The sequence below is a fragment of the Hoplias malabaricus genome, chromosome 16 (genome assembly GCF_029633855.1).
Source record: "Hoplias malabaricus isolate fHopMal1 chromosome 16, fHopMal1.hap1, whole genome shotgun sequence".
Classification (NCBI taxonomy): Eukaryota; Metazoa; Chordata; class Actinopteri; order Characiformes; family Erythrinidae; genus Hoplias; species Hoplias malabaricus.
The window spans coordinates 12,345,699-12,372,603 of record NC_089815.1 but is presented as its reverse complement, the minus strand read 5'-3'; the positions used below and the strand labels follow the sequence as shown (position 1 = coordinate 12,372,603).

The window sequence follows — 26,905 nt, the reverse complement described above, 5'->3', positions numbered from 1 at the left end:
AGATGGGTCTTTGTACCTTTTTATTTTAAAATTTCGATATTGAAAACAGGAAATTAAATAATGGAAAATAAAAACAGAAACATGTCTGTGGTCAGAGTGACATTGGTGCATTGCCTACTTTTCACTGGTGTTATCACTGTTAACAAACTCAGCAGGATGGCTCAGAACTTGGCATCATTTACGCATGCACCATGTAACTCTCTGATCGGAACCTGCTATAAACAGTGTGTAAACCCTGACTTTTGGTGGAAATTTTATGATGGCCGAATGTTTTCCTGCAGGATCTTCTGATTTGAGCTGAATTTATTTCTGTTGCCTAGGGCCTGAAACAACCACTCGCCATCATACTTTACCTCTATGCTTTACTATTTTCATCAGACACCACAGAAAATCTCACACATTCGTCTAATTAGACAACAGAACAAAATTCGAGAATACTTGCTCTTTTTAAAGATGGAATGATTGTGATCACAATAATGTTATCTGAGGCAAATGAGGTCAGTGTTTCCTTGAATTTGTTTGCCTGTTTTTGCTAGATTGCCTACACAGCAAATTCACCAGTGTTAAATCAAAACTATTGGTGTTAACATTAATAGTGTTGATTTAACACTAATGAATTTGCTGTATAGTGGGTGCAGTGAGCTTAATTTTTACACAAACTCCCTGTTACATAATTGTGTGATTTAGTGATGTTTTACTTTATTTGAAGGGCCAGATTTTTTTTGCCTTATCTAGACTGTTTTTAATACAATGTTCTGCTTTCCTTAGGAACAGTAGTAGCTGTTTTTAATCATTGAATTAGCGCTGTTTAACAAATAACATATTTAATATATACAAGGAACATGCATTTTTGGGATCCAATTTTGTTTTAAATAATAAGTAGTAGTAATAATAATAATAAACTAATATACTAATAATAAACCAAACGTGAAATTATCAGCAGAACACAATACACCATCATTGCATTGCATTGGAATAATGCAACTTCTTGTTTTAAGTAATTTTTGAAGGTTTATCATAGTTTTTCCATTTTGAATTGAACTCTATGGTTAAATGACATGATTATTGCTATGGCAGGATGTGAGATTCTTTTCTGTGCTGCATTTGCTATTTTCCTTCCTCTGTCACTAACGATAGTAATGGATTGATTTTTGAGAAATGGAAGTTTGTTTCTAGTCTGACTGTGAAGATTACAGAAGATGCACATACAAAATTTTGAGATGTGCAGGGCTAGTATACAATGTTATAAGTCAGAATAAGTGATATTCTGACTTGTTTACCTAATGACGTCATGCATGTATGTGTAATATTGCTTACCAGTGTGGAGGTGGTTTGGTTACAAAATATCAGATGTACAACAAATCACTGTAATTTTAAGACATGAAAGAAGGCTGTAACAGCAAAAGGGGGAAACACACCTAATCTGTTTTCACAACCTCAAGCAGATGCACCCAGTTGAGGATGAGGAAATGTAAAAAATTGCAGTGAGAAGAGTTCAACAGCCAATGAGCTTTAACACAAGCAGACAGACTACACTGATTATTAACATCTATTTTGTTTTTGTTTTGTTATTTACTGTGAAGCTTTAAGGTTTGTTTTGTATAATTATTTATGGGGTTTTTTTGTTGCATTTTTGTTGTATGGATTTATATGCTACATTATTTTATAAGGGCGGCATGGTAACCCAACAAGTAGTGTCTCTGTCACACAGCTCCAGGGTCCTGCGGTTGGGGGTTTGAGTCCCACTCTGGGGGGCTGTCTGTGAGTAGTTTGGTGTCTTCTCTCCATGTGGGTTTCCTCCAGGTGATTTGGTTTCCTCCCACAGTCCAAAACACACATTGGTAGGTGGATTGGCAACTCAAATGTGTCTGTAGGTGTGAGTGTGTGAGTAAATGTGTGTATATATAAATATATATAATATATATATAAGTATATAAAAGTGTTTTGTCATATTGCCAAATATACTCTGAAATATCATGATAATTTTTAAGGCCATATCACCCACCTGTAGTTCAGACTCACATTTCTGGGTGCCTCTGAAGGACATGCACTTTTCTACTCCAGCAGTATAGCACTTGATGCAGGACAATTTTGTGGTGTCTTGGTGTCATAGCCATAGAGCTAAAGCTGATGCTAAAGCTAACCCTCACAAATACTATTCTCTACACGTTTACATACCGTGTTTCCCTGATAGTAAGACACCCCCGATAGTAAGACGCAGTGTGGGTTTTAGGGGGGTCGGCTAATGTAAGACGTACCCCGAAAGTAAGACATAGTAAACTGTACGTTGGAAAAATATAAGCCATAGTACCGGTAACTTTTGCTGCATTAAGTGCGGGATGCGGACGGATCTGGAGCGGAATGAGCGGAGGGATGTGGAGGCTGCGGGAGCAGCAGTAATGTTGTCCGTGGTCCAACACATGGTTAAAACAAAAATCGACATTTTTTACCAATATAAGACATACCCCAAAAGTAAGACATAGTGGGACTTTCGGGGGTAAAAAGAATGTAAGACACTGTCTTACTTTCGGGGAAACACGGTATTTAACAGTTTCCACTTACTCTGTGAGGCACCTGCTAAAAAGCCAGTTGAAAGGACACAGTAATTGACACAATTCTATGGTAAGTTTCATAGCAGCTGATGAGATCAGGAAGCAGAGAGAATGGATAAAACAACTGTCTGCCTGGAGATGCCACTTAGGGTGTACTCTATTAAGAGTGTGCCTGTTCCCCAAATTAAGCAAAAATAACAAGATAACATTGAAGATGCAATATTAAATTACTGCTTAATGAAATTTTGACTGATCATGATTTTAATGAGATATGCCTCACTGAAACATGGAGTCAGCCAGACGAATACCTAGTCATAAATGAGGCCATACCAACAGGCTACAATTATTTACAAAGCCCTCCTCTGAATGGCAGAGGTGGAGGCAATATTTCTATTTCTAAGAGTTTTATATTTATATTTTCTATTTCTAAGTATATATATATATATATATATATATATATATATATATATATATATATATATATATATATATATATATATATATATATATATATATATACACACACACAAACCAAGAAATACGTTCTCATCTTATCTTATTTTCAAATTATATAAATTATGCTACCCTGAGTTTTACATCACTACAAATGTCATGAGATTACCTAAAAAGAAAAAACATGGAATTTATGAAGATCTGAATCCAGGATTAGTTGTACTAACATTGCTAGGCCACCCCCCTGAATTTTGTTGAAAATAAAATGTTATTTTCCTGTGCTTTCTCAGGGAATTAGGAATAAATGCTGATACTAATTTGGACAGAAATAAAACACAGAGGGACACCTGTTAATGAAGAAATTATGGCAGGTTCCCGTGGACATTAAACATGTCTGTGTCTCTTTACAAATTAAAAAAAAAAGTGAGATAGACCCATCTTAAATTGAATTGATTAATTCTAATAATGTAACAAGTATTGTTCTCAAATTTTATAAAGCAATTCTGCATACTCACTTAAGCAGTCCTTTTTCTATTTAACTGTGACATTCATGATTGTGGTCCAAAGACACTTTTTATAAAATTCAGGAAAGTTTCCTCAACGTTTGCTGCTAATTCAGTCAGTTTGCATGCTGGAAACATGCGTGTTTACAAAGTCCCAGTGTCTGTAAATGAGTAATAAGTATTTTAGTCTCTCTCTCTGCGCTAATGGCATCTGGAGTATTTTTAGACAAAGTAGAGAACTCTGAACATTGAAAAGCATCAACCTGCTCCATAGTGGGTAATTTTGACTCATTTTGCTGTTTCTCATCACATAAAGCCTAGCTCACACTACAGGATAATCGGGGCGACTTTGAAGCTGAATCAGTCCTCCCGGCAATCGCAAGAGGTCCCCGATTTTAGGGTGATCATTAACAATTACCTTTCCAGGTTATCCTGTAATGTGGGGAGTTTAGTCTGATCTTCTCCCACAGCAGTTGGGGCTGCCCCGATTGTGAATCGTAAATATGAAACGTTCAATATTTATGACTCGGAATCCCACCGTGGGCTGTACTCCTGATTCTCAGTGTGAAATGCCATGTTAATGTCACCTGAAAGATGGTAAACCAATGAGAGTTGAGCTGGGATTATTTCCCTGCCATCCACCATGTTTTTTAACATTATGGTTGTGTCTGAAATGAGCAGTGTGCTGCAACTGAGGCAGTGTTTTGAGGGAGGAAGATATAGAGTCGTGTCAGTATTTATAGCTTATTTAAAATGCTTCCTGATTTTGCTCCAAAGTTGTAATTATTCAGGCAAGGGAGCACTAGGGTACAGGTGCCTGGACAGTGTGCTGAAATGAATACTCGGTTACAAACACCTTCATTTCAAAATACTGCCTTGTGAGCCAACAAGAGCGCAAGGTACCTGCTACTGTCTGTTTCCAAGTGTGAGATGTAGTATTGAAACTCTCGCGAGGTTATGAGTGGAGCTGTCTATCGGTTTGTGTGTGTGTGGTGTTTCATTCAGTGCGGATTGTGTAGTATGAGGACTAATAACAATCAATCACTGAAAATCTGTGAAAAATGTCTTTGTGTAGGTTCTCCCACGTTTCCAAAATTGGTTAGGATTTTTAAAATCCTGTAGTGTGAGCCTAATTGGAATTGTCTCCAAACTCAGGAGATGGAGTTTCTGTGTTCATTAAAAAAGTAAAAATTTTAAAGTAAACTTCAGCCATGTACACGCAACAATTGTTTTTTTTCCCCCGACGTCACCGTTCATACTGAAAAACCAACTCTTCTTTGATTGCAACTGGGAATTAACTTTTCTGGATAGCAAACCAGTTTCTGTTGGTGTAAGGTTCCAAATTTGGTTTGCGAACTAGAACTGTTCTGGAATTCCACGTTGGTGGAAAACTCTGTGTGACTTGTAATTAGAGCTGGGCAATATGGCCAAAAACCTATCACAATAGGTTTTTTTGATCGATCTCGATTTTTATCACAATTTTAATATATGTATATGTGTTTATTTAATGGCAGAATATATGTTTATTTAATGGTGAATGAATTTGTTAATGGAAGTGCGTTTTCATGAAAAGCCAGGGCAGCAGGCATCCCAAGAAGGATGATTAATTTTCTGGGACAGAGTTAGAACAGTGAACAGTCCCAGGAAATCCAGGACGTGTGGCAACACTACTAGTGTGTACTGCATATTTGACATCATAAAACATGCATTGTGTAGATTATGTTAAAAAAATAATTTCCCTGTTATATCCCCATACATTCCATTGATAAAAAAAATATATATATATATATATATGTGTGTATATATATATATATATATATATATATATATATATATATATAATCAATGGAATGTATGGGGATATAGCTGGGAAATTATTTTTTTAACATAATATACACAATGCATGCTTTATTTACCATTTTATATATATATAATAATTAACAATTCCCTGGGGTTTCTTAATGAAACATTTGTGACATGCTTTGATTAAAATACCACAGTGATCTAACAACATAGCATTGTTCACACACTGTCTAAACAACCCTGTTCAGACTTACCTCAGACCACAGACAGATTTGGGCCAAATTTGTCTCACTTTTGGCACTTACGGAACTGACCAGAGCTGTCGGTGCCGGACATTGGCCAAATGTCGTGAGACAGGCTTGACTTTACGGTTACGGTAAGATTTGGGTGGGTCAAACGTGACCTTAATGTTGAATTGGCCCAGATTTGTTCCACAACACACATTGACCTGTGTCTTAAGTTGAGGCAGTCAGACTCACTCTGAGTTGTCATTTGAGTATAATCCGGGCCATAAGAGAACTACAGATATATACTACACTGAGTCCAAACGTTTATTAGAATTTGGGACTGACTTATGTGATTGTTCCTTTAAATGAGAATGAGCTCTAAAAGCCCAGGAGTGAGGTGTGAGGAGCAGAAGCTCTGTATTTTAGAGATGATTGGTTGCTTCGCTTTCTTATGTTAGTATTGTCACCATATTTAGTTGCTTCATTTAACCTTGTCTTTGTGCATATGAATGTGGGTCCAGCACTGTGATTTGTCTGAACACTATGCATACATAAAGCAGCACAAAATCAGAATAAACATACTTAGTGACTTTGGCAGAGAAAAACCACACTGTTCGTGGGTTGTGATTTTAAAGTAACAGTTTACTGTGTATATGCAATGTGGTAACATTTTATAATTGTTAGACAAATAAACCTCTTTTTCCAGTTAAGCAAATATCTTTACATTGTTAGAATGCACAGTTGGTCTAATAGGGGTGTGCTGAATTGTTGAAAGATATTAAAAATAGAGTAATCTTTTCACCGCAAATTATTTCACAGCCTCATTAAGTAATGTAGGATATTATCAAATTTGCAGCTCTTTTACTTTGAAAATTCTAATTAGGATTTTCATGTAAAAACTAAAACACATTGTTAGAATTTAAAAAAATTTGAACAATATTATTAGTGATGCACGATATATCGGCTGGCAATATTTTGATTTATTTTTTTTTGTTTGTTTGTTTGTTTTTTAGGTTTTGTTATTGTTCCGATATAAACACAAAGTCATTCAGTGACTGAATTTATTACTGAGAAACGATGAAAAACTATTACAAACACCCTGTCTCCCTTGCTCACTCGGAGCTGCTTTATGCCGCTCTCTTCCTCGCTTTCCAAAACATATCCAGTGCTGCACTAATTATTGCCCCTCTAGAAACCATACATGCGGAACCAGCAGTAAATCTTTGATTAAAAATATAAATGAACTACAACTAATAAACTTAAAAGGTAAAATTAAAAAATGTACAAATACTGAAGAAAAGGCTTGTCCTATGACAAACTATGATAAAAATTGTTTAGCTTTAAACCAATGTGAATTTACTTTAATTACAAAAAGATCAAATTATCGGTTATGAATATCGGTATCGGCTACTCCTGGGTGTTAATTATAATTTTTTTGTATCGGCTTAAATGATAAAACATCGGTGCATCCTTTAAAATTAGTAATGCGACATGAATAGATGTTTTAGGTGTGTTTATGTCTAGAAAATTCACTTGTCAGAAATACTGTGGGGTCCAGTCTTTTTAACTTTCCCTACCTGGACTTTTTATGATTTAATATTCTGAACATTATTAGGCCTGTATGCATCTGTATTTCATTTAGAGTTGGATGATGTCAAGCGTAAATTGTGTGAATTCAAAAGTAGTCTGTATCTCTCTCACTCTGTCACTCAATGACACACACACACACACATACATACATTCTTCCCTTCTGTTTCCCCCTTTGTAGTCTACCATACATTTTTTTTTCTCCTTGATACTTGTTATTCTCTCTCCCTCACAACCTCACTCTCCACTTTCTATCATTCTCTCCTTCTTATTCTCTCTCTCCCTCCACCCATTTGATTTCTGTCCCCTCCCTCCACATTTCTTGCTTTTCTGTCCTCTCACCCTTTTCTCTCCTTCTTTCCTGTCTATCTGTCTCTCTCTCTCTCTCTCTCTCTCCTCACTCTCTCTCTCTTTCTCTCTCTCTCTCTCTCTCCCCCTCCCTTCTTGTTCTCTTTATCCCCTCCCCTCTCTCTCTTTCTTGCTCTCTCTTCATTTGCTCTCTCTCTTTCCGTTTCTCTCTATTTGCTCTCTCGCTCTACCTCCCTCCCTCTCTCTCTCCTCACTGGTGAAGCCTTCTCTTCTCCTCCCTCATCCGTCCATTTTCTCTTCTTCCTGAATCCCTCTCTCTCTCAGCCATTTTCTCCTGAGGTGCAACCACCATTATTCTAAATCTGCTATTAAAATAATAGTAATGCTTATGCTAACAATACTAATAACAATAACAGCAGCAAAACCTTTTTATTTTATTTATATACTGCCGCATAGTTTGTCTTAAAAGGTAAAAATTGTTAGTAATGGCAATATTTAAACTATCCTTAAAGAATATATGCAGTGCTGTGTTGCATTCAATAATTATTTAATGTTACTTAATTTGTCCATCAGCATGATCTGTTGCAATAAGAGAAATACCAGCAGTTAAGTAAGGAAACAGGTAATTAAGTTCTCAAAATTAGCGTACATATAACGTGTTTAGTTTATAACAGTTGCTCAGTTAGTTGTCCTAGTATGTTGTGTGATGCTGTTGTAAGCCCAAAAGTGAGAAAGAGGTGGGAGATGTGTGGACTGGGTACAGGTCGGACAGATATTGTAGCAAACACTTAAACACTGGATGTATATATATATATATATATATATATATATATATATATATATATATATATATATATAATTTACACCACTCTGTTTTCTTCTCTCTATACTTTTGTTACAGTATTTTAATATATTTTAAACACTTGATTTTGTGTGTAAGTGTGTGTGCGTAAGAGTGAATGCTAAAGGGGTAGAGGGACAGAGAGAGAGAGAGAGAGAGAGAGAGTAAGAGACAGAAACAGTGTGTGCGTGTTCTTGCGCCAGAAAGAGGTAGAGAGAGATGGGGGAGGGGATGGGGATGGGGAGGGGGTGGGGGAGTAGAGAGAGAGAGGAAAATTAGAGCAAGGAGAGAGAGAGAGAGAAATTAGAGCAAGTGCAGAGTGAGTGAGAGAGAGAGAAATTAGAGCAAGTACAGAGGGGAGAGAGAGAGAGTCTGACAGAAAGGGAGGGGAAAGAGAGGGAAAAAAGACCTCACATACAGAGAGAACTGAGAGAGAGAGAGAGAGAGAGAGAGAAAGAACAACAACACACAGAAGAGAGAGAGTGTTTGTGTGTTATAGCCTGTGTAGATACAGACAGCATTAGAGTGAGGAGAGAGAGAGAGTAGATAGGCCTGACTGCTTTACGATGAGATCTCTCAAACACCTGAAACCACAAACCAAGAAAAATGTGGTGAGTTCTTCTTACTGCACCAGAACACCCTGAGAGGGCAGTGTGTGTGTGTGTGTGTGTGTGTGTGTGTGTGTGTGTGTGTGTGTGTGTGTGTGTGTGTGTGTGTGTGTGTGTGTGTGTGTGTCATTATTGTGTAAAGGATGGTTACATTGGAAGGCATTGATTTAACCTATTTATAATGATAGAGGGACAGGCAATGTGTTGGTTTAGTCAAAAAATATTCCCACCAGTATGTGTTTTTTGTCTGTTTTTGTTTGTTTGTTTTTGCTTTGTTCACCCTTTGCTTTACTTTCTAATGCTTCATTTTGTTTTTCATTCTCCCTCCCCTTTTGTCTTTTTCTGTCTCTCTCCCTCTCTCACTCACCCACTCTCCCCCCTTTCTCTCTTTCTCTCTCTGTCTCTCTCTCACTCACCCACTCTCTCCCCCTCTCTCTCCTGTTCTCTCTCACTAACCCTCTCTCTCCTCCTGTCTCTCTCTGTCACTCACTCACTCACATATCCTCTCTCTCTCTCTCTCTCTCTCTCTCTCTCTCTCTCTCTCTCACTCACCCACTCCCCCCCTCTCTCTCTTACCCACTCTCTCCCCCTTTCTCTCCTGTTCTCTTTCACTAACTCTCTCTCACTCTCTCCTCCTGTCTGTCTGTCTCACTCACTCATTCACTCACACACTCTCACTCTCTCTCTCTCTCTCTCTCTCTCTCTCTCTCTCACTCACTCACTCACTCACCCACCCACTCCCCCCTCTCTCTCTCTGTCAGTCAGCCCCTCCCTCTCTGTTTCTTTCACTGCCCCCCCCACACTTGTTCTGTCTCTTCTGCACTTTATCGCGCTCCCTTTCTTGCACTCTTTCAATCTTACATGTTGTAGTTTTTGCTGTTGTGCACTCTGTCAGTTTCCCCTTTGTAAAATGTGTTACTTTTCATTGCCCTTTTTCACAATGTTTGCTAAATGTTTTTCTAAAGTTTGAGATGGCTTCCTTTAGTTCCTTTAAGTCTTTGTGAAAAATCAAAATAAGAAACGTCTTGGAAATCTAAAGAATGTTGTTGAGGAATATATTCAAGAATTGGAAACACAAGAAGGAAGAATCTACATTTGCATCTAAAATGTAAAATTTCATATGTATGACTATAGCTGTGAAATTCATAGGTGAATTTCATACCCAGATACAATCTCAGATATGGCTAATTTGGTGATATTTTTTGAAATAAAAATCAGACATTATTGAGATTATTTTGATTACATTATTGATTATTAACAATCCATGAGATTGGTGACACATTACATTATTGTAAAGATAAAAGGTGTACAGACATTAGGGTTGGGCTTTATAACGGTAATACCGTATATCACGGTATTTAAAAATGTGTACACTATCTCAAAATGAAAATGGTATTTAAAAATTACGATGTGTGTCAGATTTTTTTTTTAATGCATCTGACTCTTAAGTACATGGCTGGAGTTCATTCATGTGCATTTAAGGGCGCCACAGAGAGAAGGCGCTGTGGGAGCTCATCGACTGCTGATGGTAGTCTGAAAACAGGTGGGGAATGAACACAAACTCAGTAGCCCAGTAGTTGTGAGTTTAGCACTGAGTTTAGGTTAAAAGAGAGAGGAAGGAAACTGAAAACCTGCAAATACTCAGTATACCCTTCATTCTGCATGAGGCTGTCTTGTAAATATGTATTGTAAATATGTAAGTATGTTTTAACTGGGCTTTGCTGGAAAATCCATCTGCTGTGGTGTGCTAAACCACAAATGCCTGTTAGCTGGCCAGCTATGCTTCTTAACAGTATAGAGCATGTCTTATTCCACTTTTCTCCTGCTGCAGCACCAGCCTCTCAGAAATAGGTTTTTATCGTCAAAACGTGTCGTGTGCACTGTCTGGCTATGCTAAGCTGAACTGCACAGCGTGAAACTTTATTCGAATTTGTGCTAACAGATATGAGGCTCACGCAGCCCAACATCATTTTTTTCATCCTCATCATTTTTTTCCATACCAGTAGAAGTCAGTTTATGTAAGCATCTAAACATCTAGTAAAATATATATATATATATATATATTTATTTATTTATTTTATTTTTTTTTTTTATTTTTTTTGTAGATAGCACTTGGACTTGGATAAACCAGTTTGCTGTGTTTAATGTCCTTATATCTTCTAAAAAGCTAACTTTTCCGGAACAGGAAAAGACTGTATTTCACTGAAGGTAACAGTAAACATATACCACAGACTTAAACCAGAACATTAAGCTCAGAAATGTGAAAATATCTTTGGGAGCATGTCCAAAAATTTACAGCGTATTCTCCTACAACACTGCCGCTATGAATCCATGTTTTAGCAAAAGCAGAGTCTATCGTTACTAAGCTTGATCCAAATCAGCATATTTAATCCTTATTGTGGTAATTTATAGTCACGCTGCTCTAATATTTCACAGGCACAAACTGATAATCAGTTGTTAACTATAGAACGGACACTCAGACAGTACAAGAAGAATGGGGGAAGGGCGAGATATGAGGTTTTGATGGACAGGTCTAGCAGCCAATTGAGATACTTGTTTTTCAGCTTTTCATTGGTCATTTTGATATTAGCTGCTATGAACAGACAGATCCCACATTTAACACGTTTAAAAAAAAGTGAAAACCACTGACATGGAGATACGTGTTTTTAATCGTACAGTGATTTTTATATATATATCTGCCATTAATTACCCACCTGGTAATTAAGGGCAGATAAGGTGTTAGTTATGACAAGATCCTTCTTTTAATGGACCACTAGATAATATTTGGTGTGTTTTCTCATACAGTGGAAGAGTGTAAATCACTTTCACAACATTATCCTAAAATCAAGCATGAGAAGGAGTGGTTTCCTACCCTCCTCCAAAAGTTACATAGTGCATTTTCTGCAGTGCTGAGCCCAGAGTAGCAAGAACAGAGGCTCTGTTCTCTATATTACAGGTCACAGTTTTATTACAATCTTGGTAGTGCTCCTTTTAAATGTCCAACACAGAAATATAGTATATTTGCTCTTAATTAGACCTGTAGTCATTAATGTTATATCTTACACACCTGCTTTGCCACAGCTCATTTGAGTGTTTTGTATGTCCATATCTTAGGAGGAGAAGACCCAGCGGCTGGTCAGATGTTACTCTGAGGCAATGCACCAGCAAATGGATGCAGGGACACAGACAGACCCTGTGGTGGTATTGTCTCTAGCACAAGCTGCAGTTTTGGGGCTCATCTCCCAGAATGAGGTTTTTGGTGCCACAATTGCCCCCAATGGTTTCTACACTGGAGATCCCAAAGAGTCACCTGCCCCACCCAGCGAGCGGATGGACTACGAGTATGCTGACCAGCTCATTGGCGCTAACGGAGACTACTTGGGTGTGAACCTTGGCGAAGACAGCCACATGCACCAGAGTTGTGCTGAAAGAAGGTGGCAGGGGTCTGAGAATGGCAAGACCCCTGCAGGTCATCCAGACACAGGATCGCATGTTAAAGGTGAGTCAGTGACCCAAGGGCTCCCGTCCTGCAACCACATGATGAACAACATGATGACAAGAGAGAATATGCAGATGGTGGACCCCTCTGGCTACCGGGTGGCCCCTAAATCTCACACTAGCCACTGCTGTGGCACCTGTATCCGGGAGCCCAAGAACACACACCCACCGACTGAACACCACCCTCATCCTCATCCTCCTCCTCTCTCTCATCCTCACACTCATGCCCCTCATGAAGTCCCCTCTCGCAACAGAAACCACCCACAGGAAAAGCGTGGAGTTGAAGAGGTGTCAGAGGAAGGGGACGATGGAAGCATGGGGAAAGGTGGAGGGGAGGAGATCAGCAGCTACTTTCAGGCTAGTGAGGTTGGCTATGAGGGTGGTGACATGGATGGGGTAGGGGAATTTGATGAGAACAGCCAGGGCATGTTCTGGAGCGAACACGTGGAAGGGGAAGCGCCTCGGGGACGCCGCATTGACCGACTGGACATCAACATCCAAATTAACGAGTCATATTGCGTGGACGTAGGCGAGGGCTTAAAGCGATGGAAGTGCCGCATGTGTGAAAAGTCATACACCTCGAAATACAACCTAGTGACGCACATACTGGGTCACAATGGCATAAAACCTCACGCCTGTCCACATTGTGGCAAGCTCTTCAAGCAGCCGAGTCATCTTCAGACACACCTGCTAACCCACCAGGGCACACGGCCGCACAAGTGCACCGTCTGCAAGAAAGGCTTCACTCAGACAAGCCACCTGAAACGGCACATGTTGCAGCACTCGGACGTAAAACCCTACAGTTGTCGCTTTTGCCGCCGTGGTTTCGCCTATCCCAGTGAGCTGCGAGCCCATGAAGTTAAGCACGAACGTGGACGCTGCCATGTTTGCTCGCATTGTGGCATGGAGTTCCCCACCTACGCCCACCTAAAGCGCCACCAGGTCAGCCACCAAGGACCGTCCACTTTCCAGTGCGGCCAGTGCAGCAAGGCTTTTGCTTACCGCAGTCAGCTGCAGAACCACATGTTGAAGCACCAGACACAACGGTCCTTTTCCTGCAGCCAGTGTGGCCTGCAGTTCCTTCAGTTGCACCAGCTCCGCCAACACTCGCTCACGCACAAAGTGCACAAGCCTCAGGCACGGGCTTCCAAGGTACACAATGGCTGATATGTTTAAATGTATTTTTGTGTATCTTTCTGAATCTATGTGTATTTGTAAGCCCACTGCAAATGTTTGAATCTTAAAGTATTTAATATTAGATCCATTTCAGGTATCATAATAACATCAAACTATTCTGCTATTTATTCACTCATGGGAGATGAGCACAAAAATAGGATGTAGCTATATTCTGATGTCCAAACCTGTTTTTGTCCAAGTTAGAAGACTTAAGTTAATTTAATGTTTCTTCTGATATTGAGGCTATTAATGGGAAGTTTTCATCCTACTCTTTGCTGCTTACAATTAGATGTTGAAAAACTGCTATCAGAATTATTTGCATTCAGTCACAAACATTAGCAAGGTCAGTTATATACGCTGGATGTTTAGTTTTGGATTAATAAACTCCAAATCATACCAGGGTATTGGATAGAGCTACCTCACTCCAGACAGTACAATTCCCCTGCTACCTATCCCAGAATTATGGGCTTTATACCCCTATACCTCTCTAGCCCACATTGGGTGTTGAGCATAATGACCTTAGGTTCATGTGCAGCTGTTCTAGGGCACTTTTTTTATGTTGGTCACTAGGTTTCTATTGAGGCTACGCAAGTTGTGTGTGTGTGTGTGGAACTGAACATGTCTCTGCAGTGAGCCCACTTTCAAGTAACTGCATTCACAAATTAGAAGGGCTTTCTGCAAATTATTTAATTTGTGCTCTTTTATATATTTTGACAATGAATAGCATCACTTTTTACTAATGCAAAATTCTTGACTCAATTTATATAAGCATAAATGTGTTGTTTATGGCAGTACGGTGGCACAACAGGTAGTCACGCTTCAGGTGACTGGAGGAGTCTCTGAGGAGTTTGGTGTATTCTGCTCGTGTCCACGTGGGTTTCCTCCCACATTCCAAAAACGCACTTTGGTAGGTGGATTGGTAACTCAAAAGTTTCCATAGGTGTGAATGTGTGAGTGTGTATCACTCTGTGAAGGACTGGTACCCCCTCCAGTTTGTATGGTCACCTTGCACCCAATGATTCCGGGAAGGCTCCCACTGCGACACTGAACTGGATGAGCGGTTAACAATAATGACTGAATGAATTAATGTGCTGTTTAAATTATTATTTTAAAGTGGTCTCCATGTTATTTACATTAAGCGTGAAAAATAAATTCATGTCCAGGAGCATATAGACATAATTTTAAAAGTAGCTTCCACTGCACATTATAAATTAAATGTAACTACACTCCCATTACAAGCATACAAACGGGACATATCAAAGTATTAAATAGTATATTTATCTTCTTGTGTGCTGATCTGTAGTAAAATCACAGTACTTATTGCAACTCAAACCATGCTAACTTTTACGTTGCTTTCTACTTATTAAGCAAAATGATTTGGGGAAAAAACAAACAAACAAAAAAAAAAAAAAAACAGATGTATAGGATACTTTAGCCAAGAGGTTTGGCAAAGACTAATTCTGGCATAAATTGTTTTGAAAAGTTAGGCTAATGTTCTTACTAATAAAAATGGGGGTTCTACCTTGCTGCTCTCAAAGTTGGCTTCAAAAAAGAAAAAACACAACAGTCAAGGAAACACAGAAATAGAAAATAATCCTAGAGTAATGTACCTGGGGAGATTTATAGCCCGTTTATCTCAGTTTTTTTTTTACTTAAATACCTTAAAGAGTAATGTAGTGGTGTAACTGATCACAGCAATTTGTTTTGCCAATGTTTACCCATGATTTTGGAATATAGTTTTACTGCCACTGTTTTAATTTTACATTAATCATTCGGTAAATCTCAATACAGAGTTGCAGTGAAAACATACACATGGAGCAGCTGTGTCACATGAAGAGTGTGTGGATAAAACCATTATGGTTTGTAAACATTGTGCCACTATAGCCAGAAGGTAACATATCAAGAACGGCCACACATTCAAATTAAATTACTCTGGTGTGTCTGAGGAGAGGAGAATTCTATCTGTGTGGAGTCGCATGGAAGCGGGGGGGAGTGTAGACAAGAGAAATCTTCAGTAAGCCAACCTCAGAGTAGTGTATTTCACTATTCCACAGTTCTAATGTGTAAAGGAATTAAAGAGAAAAAACAGAGCACAAGAAAATGGCAGTGACCCAACCCAGCTTGTAAGTTTTGCGAGCTGTTACACCACTAGTGAAAACATAAAATATATATATATATTTTTTAAAATGATTTATTATTATTTTTTTATACAACTTTATTAGTGCACAGTTGTATAGCCAATATCTTGTAGCCCTTCTTGACTTGATTGGCTGTTGTGCTGATATTCAATTAATTCTATGTGCTGTCACTGGCCTCACTGGTTTCCATTGTATTTCAATTTATATTTGGCAAAATCAAATGAGAGAAGTTCATTAAAATTTAATGCACTGCTTGTTACCATAATTAAATAAACCTTCATCAAACACTGCCTGGCCAAACAAATGAACACAATAATGTTAAGTTGAACTGCTTTTATCTTTGATTACACTGTGCTTTCACTATGGTATTGTTTCAATAATTTTAAGCAATGTCTCAACATTTATGTCCTTCTAGAGTAATTAGGCAAAAGACATGAATTATTGGCTGAGATATTCTATAAAGGAGAGGAGAGTCAAAACACTGCGGAAAGTCTTCTTTAACACATCTCAAAGACTTCAATAAGGTTAAGGTGGGCACTCTGTGGTAGCCAATTCCTGTGTGAAAATTATTTCTTCATGAAGATTCCCAGAACCACTCTTTTACAGTTTTAGTCTGATAACTTGTGCCATTGTTATTGAACATGCCCATGCCATCAGGGAAGAAAAATTAATTAATGAGATAATATGGTTATTTTGTACTTACTGTTTTTATTGATTGATATTTATTACTGACTGATTTTGTTGCCACAAAACTCTGCTAATCCTAGACCTAATCAAATGAAGGAAATCCAGACCATAACACTTCCTCCAGAGGCTTATACACTGAGCACTATGAATGATGGTTGCATTGCCCCATGACAATCCTATGACCTTTTTCATTGCTTCAGATAACAAATTTTTATACTCCCCAGCAAACTGAAGCTTTTTTCTCAGGTTAGCCTCTAACCTGTGATTTTATTATGGCAAAAACAACAATTATTTCTCCCTGTGAATTCTTGTATGTATAAATGCTCTTGTGGCACTTTTGCATTGCATGGAGCCTACACGACATGGCACTTTTGCTTTTCCACTGGAAATATCCAGTACCTGGTCCCTGGAACCGTGTAGGTTTTCAGTTCAAGCTGGCTCGGTCTTCCAACTGTGCCGAGTAGGTACTAAATGGTGACATGTAAACCCTGCAGAGCACTGGGGTTAAATCCTGTTTCCTGTTAGAGACAAGGTTTTGCAATGTCACCAGCTCCATTCCGCGGGAGAGCCCTGCCAGTGGAAAAGCGACAAGCTTTAAGTGAGCCGAGTCGAGTTGTGTAGAGCCAGACCCATGCGGTGGAAACGTGACTTTCACTGTGGTGACATTTCTGGTTGACTACTGTCCTTACACATTTTAATATAGACATTTCATGACAGTTCCAAGAATATCAGCATTCTCCATAGTAGTTTTGTTTGCTTGATGCAGTGCATTAATTTGGACTTTTTCATGACCACAAGACACATCTTCCAATGTGATTGTGTTAGAAATGCTATTCACTGACTCACTTAAGGTAAAAATAAGGCTACATTAACACAGCAGGTAAAAGTGGTCCAACTCCAATCTGTTTCATCATATGTGACACAGATTTGTTGTTTGTGTGGCTGTGTGAACAGCACAAATTGCATTGAATGTGACTTTCTAAAATCAGATTTGGGCCATTTTCATATGTGGTATTGCGATCCGATCCATATCCGGTCTGTGGCAATGTGATGCTGTCTGAAAGGCCAGATCGGAATACATGTGACTTTTACATCACTCCGGCCACTGAGAATGATATCCGGACAACGGTCCAAAGCATTTTTCATTTTAATTAGAGGTGTTTAGAATGTGGAAATGGCCAAGTAAAGGCATTTTTTTTCTGTAAAAAAATATTGGAAACAAAAAACTAGTGAAACACCTTAATCCAGGTTCCTGTCTGTCATTTAATAGAAAATAGAACTCGTGGAAATTTGTATAAAGGGTTATTTATAAAACATACAGGATTAGAGCTTATTTATTAGTAGTTCTATCGTTTTATATTGTTCGGTATGAAGCTGTATAAATGTGGATCTTGGAGATCCATCCATCCATTATCTGTAACCGCTTATCCAATTTAGGGTCGCGGGGGGTCCAGAGCCTACCTGGAATCATTGGGCGCAAGGCGGGATTACACCCTGGAGGGGGCGCCAGTCCTTCACAGGGCAACACAGACACACACACATTCACTCACACACTCATACCTACGGTGGGTACTCATACCGACTGTGGGAGGAAACCGGAGCACCCGGAGGAAACCCACGCGGACACGGGGAGAACACATCAACTCCTCACAGACAGTCACCCGGAGCGGGAATCGAACCCACAACATCCAGGTCCCTAGAGCTGTGTGACTGCGACACTACCTGCTGCACCACCGTGCCGCCCGGATCTTGGAGATATTAAACTCAATTATGTCAGCACTCCTCTGCTTCTCTTTGGAGACCTCATGTTTGTGAGAGACCCAGGAAATTTGTGCTTGGAGTGAAAGTTTTTAATATAGAGCTCATACGGAATAAAGGAAAGGAAGGTTTTGTGATTCAGCGCTGCACAGTCCGGTCTCGTTCCTTCATTTCAAAAACGAAAGTGCTTTGTATGAAACAGATGGACATTTCCTTCTGGTCAGCTCCTGAAGCATCGTCTTTTATACATACGGGTCAGTTTAGGAGTGTGATCTGTTCAGACTGATGCCAGATATATGTTATATAGACAGTGTGAATGGCAGAGCAAAAAAGAATCTGATTTGGTCACGAATTCTGACTTGGGCCACTTTTACCTGCTGTGTGAACATAACCTAATTGTTGCCAGCTGAAACATATTAATAATCACTGAGGTAATTATCCAGTGACATGATCCGAAGTGTTTTCTTATTTATAACCAAACTGTCACTTTTTTGGCCTGGCAGCTTAATACATAATAAAATTGCTATTAAAAAGACTGTTGCATTGTAATTGTCAGTTGGCCCTAACTGACACAGTTGCTTGTGCTACTTTTTCACACTTAGAGGTTATTCCACAATGCAGAATTTCTCAGTTTATCCAGATGAGTTAAGTCCAACACCAAGCCTGTCCAATAGGAGATTTGTTTTAGCTTAAGTTAGCTGGCTAACTGAGAAATCCAGCTTCTTTGCCTTATTTATAAATGTGGCTTTAAGGAACTTAAGTTCTTCTTTTCACATTTTCCATTTTGCCCTAAATTTGCGACGGTGAGACTGAATTTGGCTGCTTATTTGTCAGCTTGTTATTTGAATTTTTCGTTCTGTCTTGAGTAGAAAAGCATGTAACTGCTTCACTATCTAAGGTGGAAAATAACTGAATAACTGTCACCCTCGTCTCTGTATTAGACGTAATTTTACCTTTAGACTAAAAACTTGCACATAATCTCATCTGTAACTCATCTTGGGGTTCTGTTGTCATTCCTTTTACACATTAAATGGTGTAACAGTTAAATGTTGGCCCTGTATTAGAATTTTCCATTCCATCTTATCTGATAGTTTCAGGAAGATTTTGAAATCCCTCCTCAACCCTTTGTTTATTTTTCTTATTGATTACTAATCTGTATAGTTTATATAGCTCTAGATTTAGCTTTTTCATTTTTTTTTTTGTTTTTAAATTCACAAGCCAATATGTTGTTTGTTGTTTATATGGCTAGTGATGTAGCTAGAAGGATTTGTTCAATTTATGGTACTTAACTACTGCTCTTAATAAAGTACGCTATTTTATTTATTTCTTTTTTTAATATTTAATGCTGTTTATATTTCGTTCCTTGTTGTTTTGCATTTAATATCATTATATTAATAGAAGAGTACAAATGTCAATTTCTCTGCTGATAAATGCTGTATATTGTAGTAAGTTTCACTGGTAATAGAGCTTACTCTGTACATAAGTTTTTAGGTGCAAATAATGAACAGTGATCTCCCTGTGTCTGCGTGTTTCCTCTGGGTGCTCAAGTTTACTCCCACAATCCAAAATCTAATGTCGGTAGGTGGATTGACTATTCTAAAGTGTCCACAAGTGTGAATAAATTTGTGATGCCCTGTAATGGCCCTGCTCCCTGTCCAGTGGGTATTCCTGCCTTATGCCCAATAATATTGTGTAGTTTGTGGATCCACTGCTGAATAGGATGAAGCCTTTATTGAAAAGTAAATGAATAATCTTCATTAAGATGAAGACATGGATCCGGATATATTTTAAAATGAAGGTTTTTGTCTGCGTTTTAGGTCATTAAATATGGATGTTTTCCAAAACGCTTTCCAAAGTTGATATTTTTGAAAACGTCTTTGTCAATGTTCTCAAGTGGATGAGGAATATATATTTTCAGAAACTCTGACATCACACAACATGTCTGTCTTTGGCTGAAATTCAAATTGCTACTTATTCTCTATCCATTCTCTATTTGTTAGCCACATTAGCATTTTTGCCATAGGATCTAATGAAAAAGTATCAGACCATGATTTGTTTCTCTGCTCTTCTTATTGAATCTGAGCGAGTTATTCATATAAAAAATTATTTATTTATTTTTTTATTTTTTATTATTATTTTTGTAATTCCTTTAGCCTGTCGACAGGGTACATAATCACATCCCAATCTCACTGTGCTTTGGAGGAAAATGTTATATCATGACTGTCTACCTCAGCTTTTTATTTGAACTGTGTATTTATGCCGGCTACTATTTGTGTGTCCCAAAACCTAGAGAGCATTTTACGTCACAGTGTGTGTGCTCACGACATGTAGGCCGTCCCAATTATTAGATACCTCGTTATGCTGTCTACTAAGATATCTTAATGTAGCTGAATTTTTAGGCAGTATCGAACCCTTCCTTAACCACAAAGGCAACCCCAGGATGCAATGCAAGGACAACTCCCATCCTTTTCGCGCTTCTCTCAGAGCAAAAATAATTCAAATCACGATAAAAAACGGGAAGATTAGAATCCACCACACTGAAACAGAGGCAAAACACCGGTTGCATGCGGTGGGCGGGAACAAGCCGTGACACAAAACAGGGTAAACAAGTGGAGTGAAACAGGCGAGATATTGTAGGAATTGAGAGATTTTATGCCTTGAGTGTTTCTTTTGTGTATATGCTGGGTTTTCCCACAAGCTATGTGAAGATGTCCAGCCATTGTAACTTTGGCCATTTAGTTTGTTCCTTGACCCACTTACCTGAGTACAGGTCAGGAAGCTTATTACTACAGGATAACCTCCCTTTTACTTGTAAGATGATAAAATAACTGGGGAAAGCATCCAGATTAGCCATATTCCCTTTTTCCTACACTTGACGCAGCTCACTGTGACTTTCTTCCACCAATTAAGCTTCGCCTGCAAACCTCGTCATTTCTGTTTGCAAACAAAAAATGGACTATAATCTGCCTCATGAGGACGTTAGAACGCTGTCTGCTTAAACAGCAGTCTATTCAGTCAGTGCCTACCTAGATAGCTCACCAGATTACTCTGTGACAACAGATGCAAACCTTGGATATACTGAATTACAAAATCCTACAATGCACATGCAGATTTCAGATTCCCACATATGAATTAATATAATTGTTGTGTATATATATATATATATATATATATATATAATAATGCACTCTCAAGATCTAGAATCAGTAGTTTCATGACCTCCTTAATGTACTACATAGGGAGCATGGAGTGATTTAAGATTAAACCTCTGTTTTTCTCATGTTTAATGTTGTTTCGATGTCTCTCTTTAATAGGTGCTACTTCTGGACTGGCATGATAATGCAACTGTTTTCATATTCATCTGGGCAGGGATATTTTCAAAAACAGAGCAAGGAAAATCTCAGTTTTTAAAAATATCTGGATTTGGGTGGACAGGGCCACAATTATTTAAAACAAGTATTTGTCTGAGCAGAAACTTTGAAACCCTCATCAGAAATCTTAGAATTGCCTAAAACTGTAAAGCAACTCTTAAGTTACGGATGAATGAATCCCTTGGCTATGGTTTAAGGTGTCAAATCAAGGCCTGAAATATGATGCCACTGAGATCTGACTTTGTGTTGCTTCCTGTTGACCACCAGGGAATGAAAGGATTCAAGTGTGATGTATGTGCTCGAGAGTTCACATTGTCTGCAAACTTGAAGAGGCACATGCTCATCCATGCCAGCATTCGGCCCTTCCAGTGTCATGTCTGCTTCAAGTCTTTTGTCCAGAAACAGACCCTCAAAACCCACATGATCGTCCACCTGCCTGTGAAACCTTTCAAGTGCAAGGTTAGATGGTTCAGAAAACACAGATAACCTTTTTTCTTAAATGTACTTGATCATCCTGATGATATGTGATTTCTACTCACTTAATATTAGTTGCTTCTGTTTTGAACCCAACAGTACAAAAAAAAAAAAAGTGAAGTGTTGGTTCTTCATATCCTTAGTTCTTCATATCCAACTCAGAAGTCAGGACAGACTATTTAATATTTTCTTTCCATTGTTCATCATATTTATTTTTAAAGTTTGTTCATTTATATCTTGCAGGTCTGTGGGAAATCTTTCAACAGAATGTACAACCTTCTGGGCCATATGCATCTTCACGCTGGCAGCAAACCTTTTAAGTGTGCATACTGCTCAAGTGGGTTCAACCTGAAGGGGAACCTCAGCCGACATATGAAGGTCAAACATGGCATGGATGTCTCCCCAGATGGACAAGGTAAAAACATCTAAGGTGACATGCCTCACTTTGGCCATCATTTTCAGTTTGAACTGGGGTTTATAATTTTTATTTTATTTTAATTTTTTTCACCCTAGTGTGGGACATATATTTGGTTTTAGCAATCAAGTTAATTTATTTTTATCTGCTCATTGTCTCCTCAGATGCTCCTCCAGATTTGGAACCCCATGAAGACTACGAGGAGGAAAACTTTAACTTTGCTGCCCCTGAAAATATGGATAATAATGATGCCCCTAATCTCACCAAGCTCTCTGAGGTGGCCATCCAGGAGCTGGACTACTATAACTTTGGAAAAGATGTGGCCAGCTACAACACAGCCTGAACACTATTTGAAAAGGACTCAAGTTGGAGTATTGTTTATTAACCGAAAACCTGTGCTGGCTCTTATCAACCATTAGATCCAGCCATGGAGTTGTTCCTCCATTAAAATGGAGACTTTCCTTTAAGTACTGTTTGCAAGATGGCCTTCTTGGACTCACTCTCATGGTGTAACTATTCTGACCCTTTTTCATAAGAAATTCATAAAACTTGCTTAAAAAGTCATTTGAACGGTTACCGAGTCTAAGAGTCATATTAAAATTCACTCTTGTACTTCAGTACATAGTAGATTAAGATGACTTCATATGAAACAGACACTAGAAAATCAGTTGCAGGTGGCAAAACATTCCGAATTTCATTTTGGGTGGGAAGCATGTTATGGGTGTATGCCATCTTGTGGCCTTCATTTCTACAGTACATCCCAGTATACTCATAAAAAAAACGCCAAACTAATCACTAAAATTGCCACAACCTTCAGTTGTATTCTTTTACATTGCCTTCACTTACCATTTGCTGATAGAAATGCACCAAAAGACTCTTAGGTGGAAAAAACCTATATAATATATCTATATATAAACTCACACTAGGCCAATTTCCTGCTCAAAAGAGCAGTATACTATGGTGTATGAGTGAAATTCTGTATGGGTCTGTTGTAGTGAGTGTGGATAATTACATACTTGAGAGTGTATATTTGGACTGTTGTACCAAAGCAACTGCTCTCACCCTAAAGCACCACTACTGTTACCAGAACTGAATACAAATTTAACAGAAGTCTTTAGTTTATTGACCACTTATTTTGTGAAGATTTATGGTTCCTTTATAATGATTTGCTATTTATTTTGCACTTTTTTGATGAAAATATCATTTGAGGAAAAACTTTTTCATCACTGATAGCCCTGACAGCCCTCGTAACTCTGCCTCCAAAGAGATGGGCCTGTGTCACATCCTTTGTATGCTTTTCCTTAAGGCAAAATTGACAAGTGTGTAGGTTCTTTAAATAAAACCATTTTTGAAGTGCAGTATTTTCTATGTTCTTTACTTAACCAGGTGATTTTATCCAGCTAGAAGAATGTATTTCTGAGGCATGGCTTTACTTGAGGTAACTTCAGGTAAGTGCTGCAGTACACATTTAAATGTGCTAAAAGATCATACATCTAAGACATGTTAATTGAGAAGGGCAAAAGTAGTCTTAAAGGCAACATCCATGATTGTGAGGAACTGCAGTCATTAAAGATGAAATGGTACATTTGAGGAGAAAAACGAGTGTGGTTTGTACATGTCTGAAGATGAACTTGTCTGTAAGTTTTTATTAATTGTTTGAATTACCACAGAAACTCTTTTGTAACTTTAGTTGTGAAGTTTTGTAGCACTTTCACTCTGTGTTTACTTTCCTGCAATTAGTGCTCTCCTGAATTCTGGGTGGATTCCTGATACAGCAAAATTAAGCTACCTATGGAGCAGGAGTAAAGCAATATGTACAGTGTTGCCTGAAAGTTTGTGAACCTTTTTAATGTATTTAAAAAAAAACTATTGATTTATTGTTAAAAAAAATCCAATATTACATATTAAGTAAAAGTAGCAAAAGAACGTGAACCTCCAGGACTAGATGTTAATTTATATGTTAAATTCAATCAATCATTTTTGTAACAGCTTTATTATAGACAAGGTTCCTGTGGGTCCAGAGCCTATTTGGAGACATTGGGCGTGAACCAGGAACAAAATCAATCACAATTAGAGTAATGTATCAATCAATGGGATGACAGGTTTTAGTTGGTGCCCTGTTAATATTTAAAGCCCAGGGATCTCCTAAAGTCTGATCTTCATAACATGTTTGTGGAAGTGTTCAACAGGACAAACATTTCTGAGAAGCTCAGGAAGAGAATTGCTGACGCACATCAAACTAAAAGTGTTTAAAGTGTTCAGATACCACTGCGCCGTAAAAATGTAGGTCATTCAAGGCTTTTGTCATTGCCAGGAGGGTACAACCAACTTAGGCCACTCCAAGAGTCATGTGTGGTAATACGTCTGTGAGGTCACAAAGGAACCATGGATTACTTTTAAGCAATTAACCACCTCTCTCATTGGCTAATGTTATTGCTCTTGAGTCCACCTTCAGGGGTAGAATGAATAACAATGGTGTGCAAGGCAGGGTTGCTAGGAGAAAGCCACAGCTACTCAAAAACATTGTTGCCTGTCTACAGTTTGCAGATAAAGCTGGCAAGCAAAAGGGTAATGAATTTTTTTTTAATTATTATTATTATTTTAAACAAGACCAAAATAGAACTACTTGTATTAAAGGTATATAATCTTTAATCCCATCTGTAAATCATGGTAGTATCATGGTTTGTGCCTTATTTACTGCGTCTGGACGGCTTGCCATTGTTAATGAAAGGATTAATTCTGAATATCACAAAGAATTCTAAAGGAAAAATATCAGAATATCTGTCCATGAGCTGAATCTCAAGTAAATGTGGTTCACACCTCAAAATGACCCTAATATTTTGGAATGGACATGTTCAAAATCCTCTATGTCATCCAACTGAAATTTTGTAAAAGCACCTGAAGGCAGGAGTTAATCTGAAGAAACCCACACACATTCCAGAGCTAAAGCAATATGGAGAAATGGGCTAAAATGTTTTTATTTCTTTGTGCAGGACTGTTCAACAAGTAACAGAAAACTTTAGTTGCAGCTATTGCCACAACAAGCAGTCACACAAAATTCACAAAGAAATAAGCAAAATGTAATGTTTTTGCTACTCACAGACGTTTATTGGATCATTTTCTTCAATAAAATAATTAACGAGTATAATATTATGGTTTTGGGGTAGCATGGTGGTGCAGCAGGTAGTGTCAGTCTCACAGCTCCAGGGACCTGGAGGTTGTGGGTTTGAGTCCCACTCCGGGTGACTGTCTGTAAAAATATAAACATTTTTCAAGATAAAGGTTCTGAAAAAGAGTGAAATGTTAGGAATTTGGGACTATATTTAGTAAAATATTTAATTTGCATTAAATTCCCATGTGTAATATTTAAGGTGTTAGTATTGAAAGCACTAGAAATTATTTTTTATTATCATTTGAGAACTAGGTCTTCGTTCATGATAGAGGACTCATCCTCTCCTTCCCTGCCATGTTGCCAGACAGAAGCAAAGTGGTGCTCACTAGATTTTTCCCTAAAAAGAAATTCTCACCATGTCCCTTCAGGGGGCTCTGTAATAACTAACACCAACTGGCAGCTCTACTGTAAGTCTTCAGCTGCACAAGTGTATGTTCTTGCGTTTTGGATAAGGAGAACACAGACTAGTTGGGGAAATGCACTGTGGAGGTGCTGTTGTGGTGGTTGGTGATGTAGCACGTAAAGATCACTTGACACTGGTGGCACTGAGCATGCATTAACGGTGCTAGTGGAGCTAGGTACAGCCTTAGTCACCAGGGATGCCAGTGTGGATTTATGGTTGCTGATGCTTAAGGCCAAGTTAGGACTGGAATCCTAGCTTGGAGGGGGGTGGGTCTGGGATGATAGACTTCACTGTTGAACCTTCTAGAGGTGTTGTAGGCTTAATTCAGTGACGAGGGGAGGTGCCTACTTGATGACACCTGTGATGCAGTGGGTGGTGCAGGGTACTCCTGTGATGGGCTCAATGAGTAACCGTAGATGCTAAGGGCAGCTGGTTGCTGATGGGATCATAAATGGCCACAGCAACCTTAGGGTGTAGCTGTAGGATTGGAACTATTGAAATTATGTGGCTGCCGGAAGGAAGAGAGTGGGGTGGGCCATTTGTGAAGCTCTAATGGATTGGCATAGGATATTTTACATCTTATCTTGTGTTTGATTATAATTATGTCCCTGTTTGATAAAACCGTAGTCTTAAAATTTGATTTAACCACAACATTTTTTCCATTGTGCATCAGTCCAACAGTCGATTTTTCGACATTGCTGATTCATGAGGAAATATATGTTGCCCCAAAGCTGTGGTTATTGACAAAGATTTCCCAAGCTCATGTGAGAATAGACATCACAGAGGTTATGCACTGATCAAAGTTCAATTATAGGTTTCTGAGTTGCCTTTTCAGATTTTCCCAAGATTTCCTATTTTGGTTATATGTACTGTAGAGGATTCATTCATAAATTACTAAAGTCTTGTAATCATTCTGAGTTCTTAAAATTG

General features: G+C 38.4%; 1 protein-coding gene across 1 annotated transcript in view; it reads left to right on the top strand.

Annotated features, from left to right (window-relative positions):
- Window positions 1–23,772, top strand: part of znf710b (zinc finger protein 710b) — a 31,999-nt gene extending 8,227 nt beyond the window's left edge. Inside the window, exons 2-5 of the mRNA XM_066647946.1 lie at window positions 11,998–13,533; window positions 21,779–21,970; window positions 22,229–22,400; window positions 22,565–23,772. Of these exons, the coding sequence (XP_066504043.1) occupies window positions 12,040–13,533; window positions 21,779–21,970; window positions 22,229–22,400; window positions 22,565–22,743 (2,037 nt within the window). The 5' untranslated portion in view covers window positions 11,998–12,039 and the 3' untranslated portion in view covers window positions 22,744–23,772. The remainder of the gene's footprint in view (window positions 1–11,997; window positions 13,534–21,778; window positions 21,971–22,228; window positions 22,401–22,564) is intronic.
- The last annotated feature ends 3,133 nt before the right edge of the window (window positions 23,773–26,905 follow it).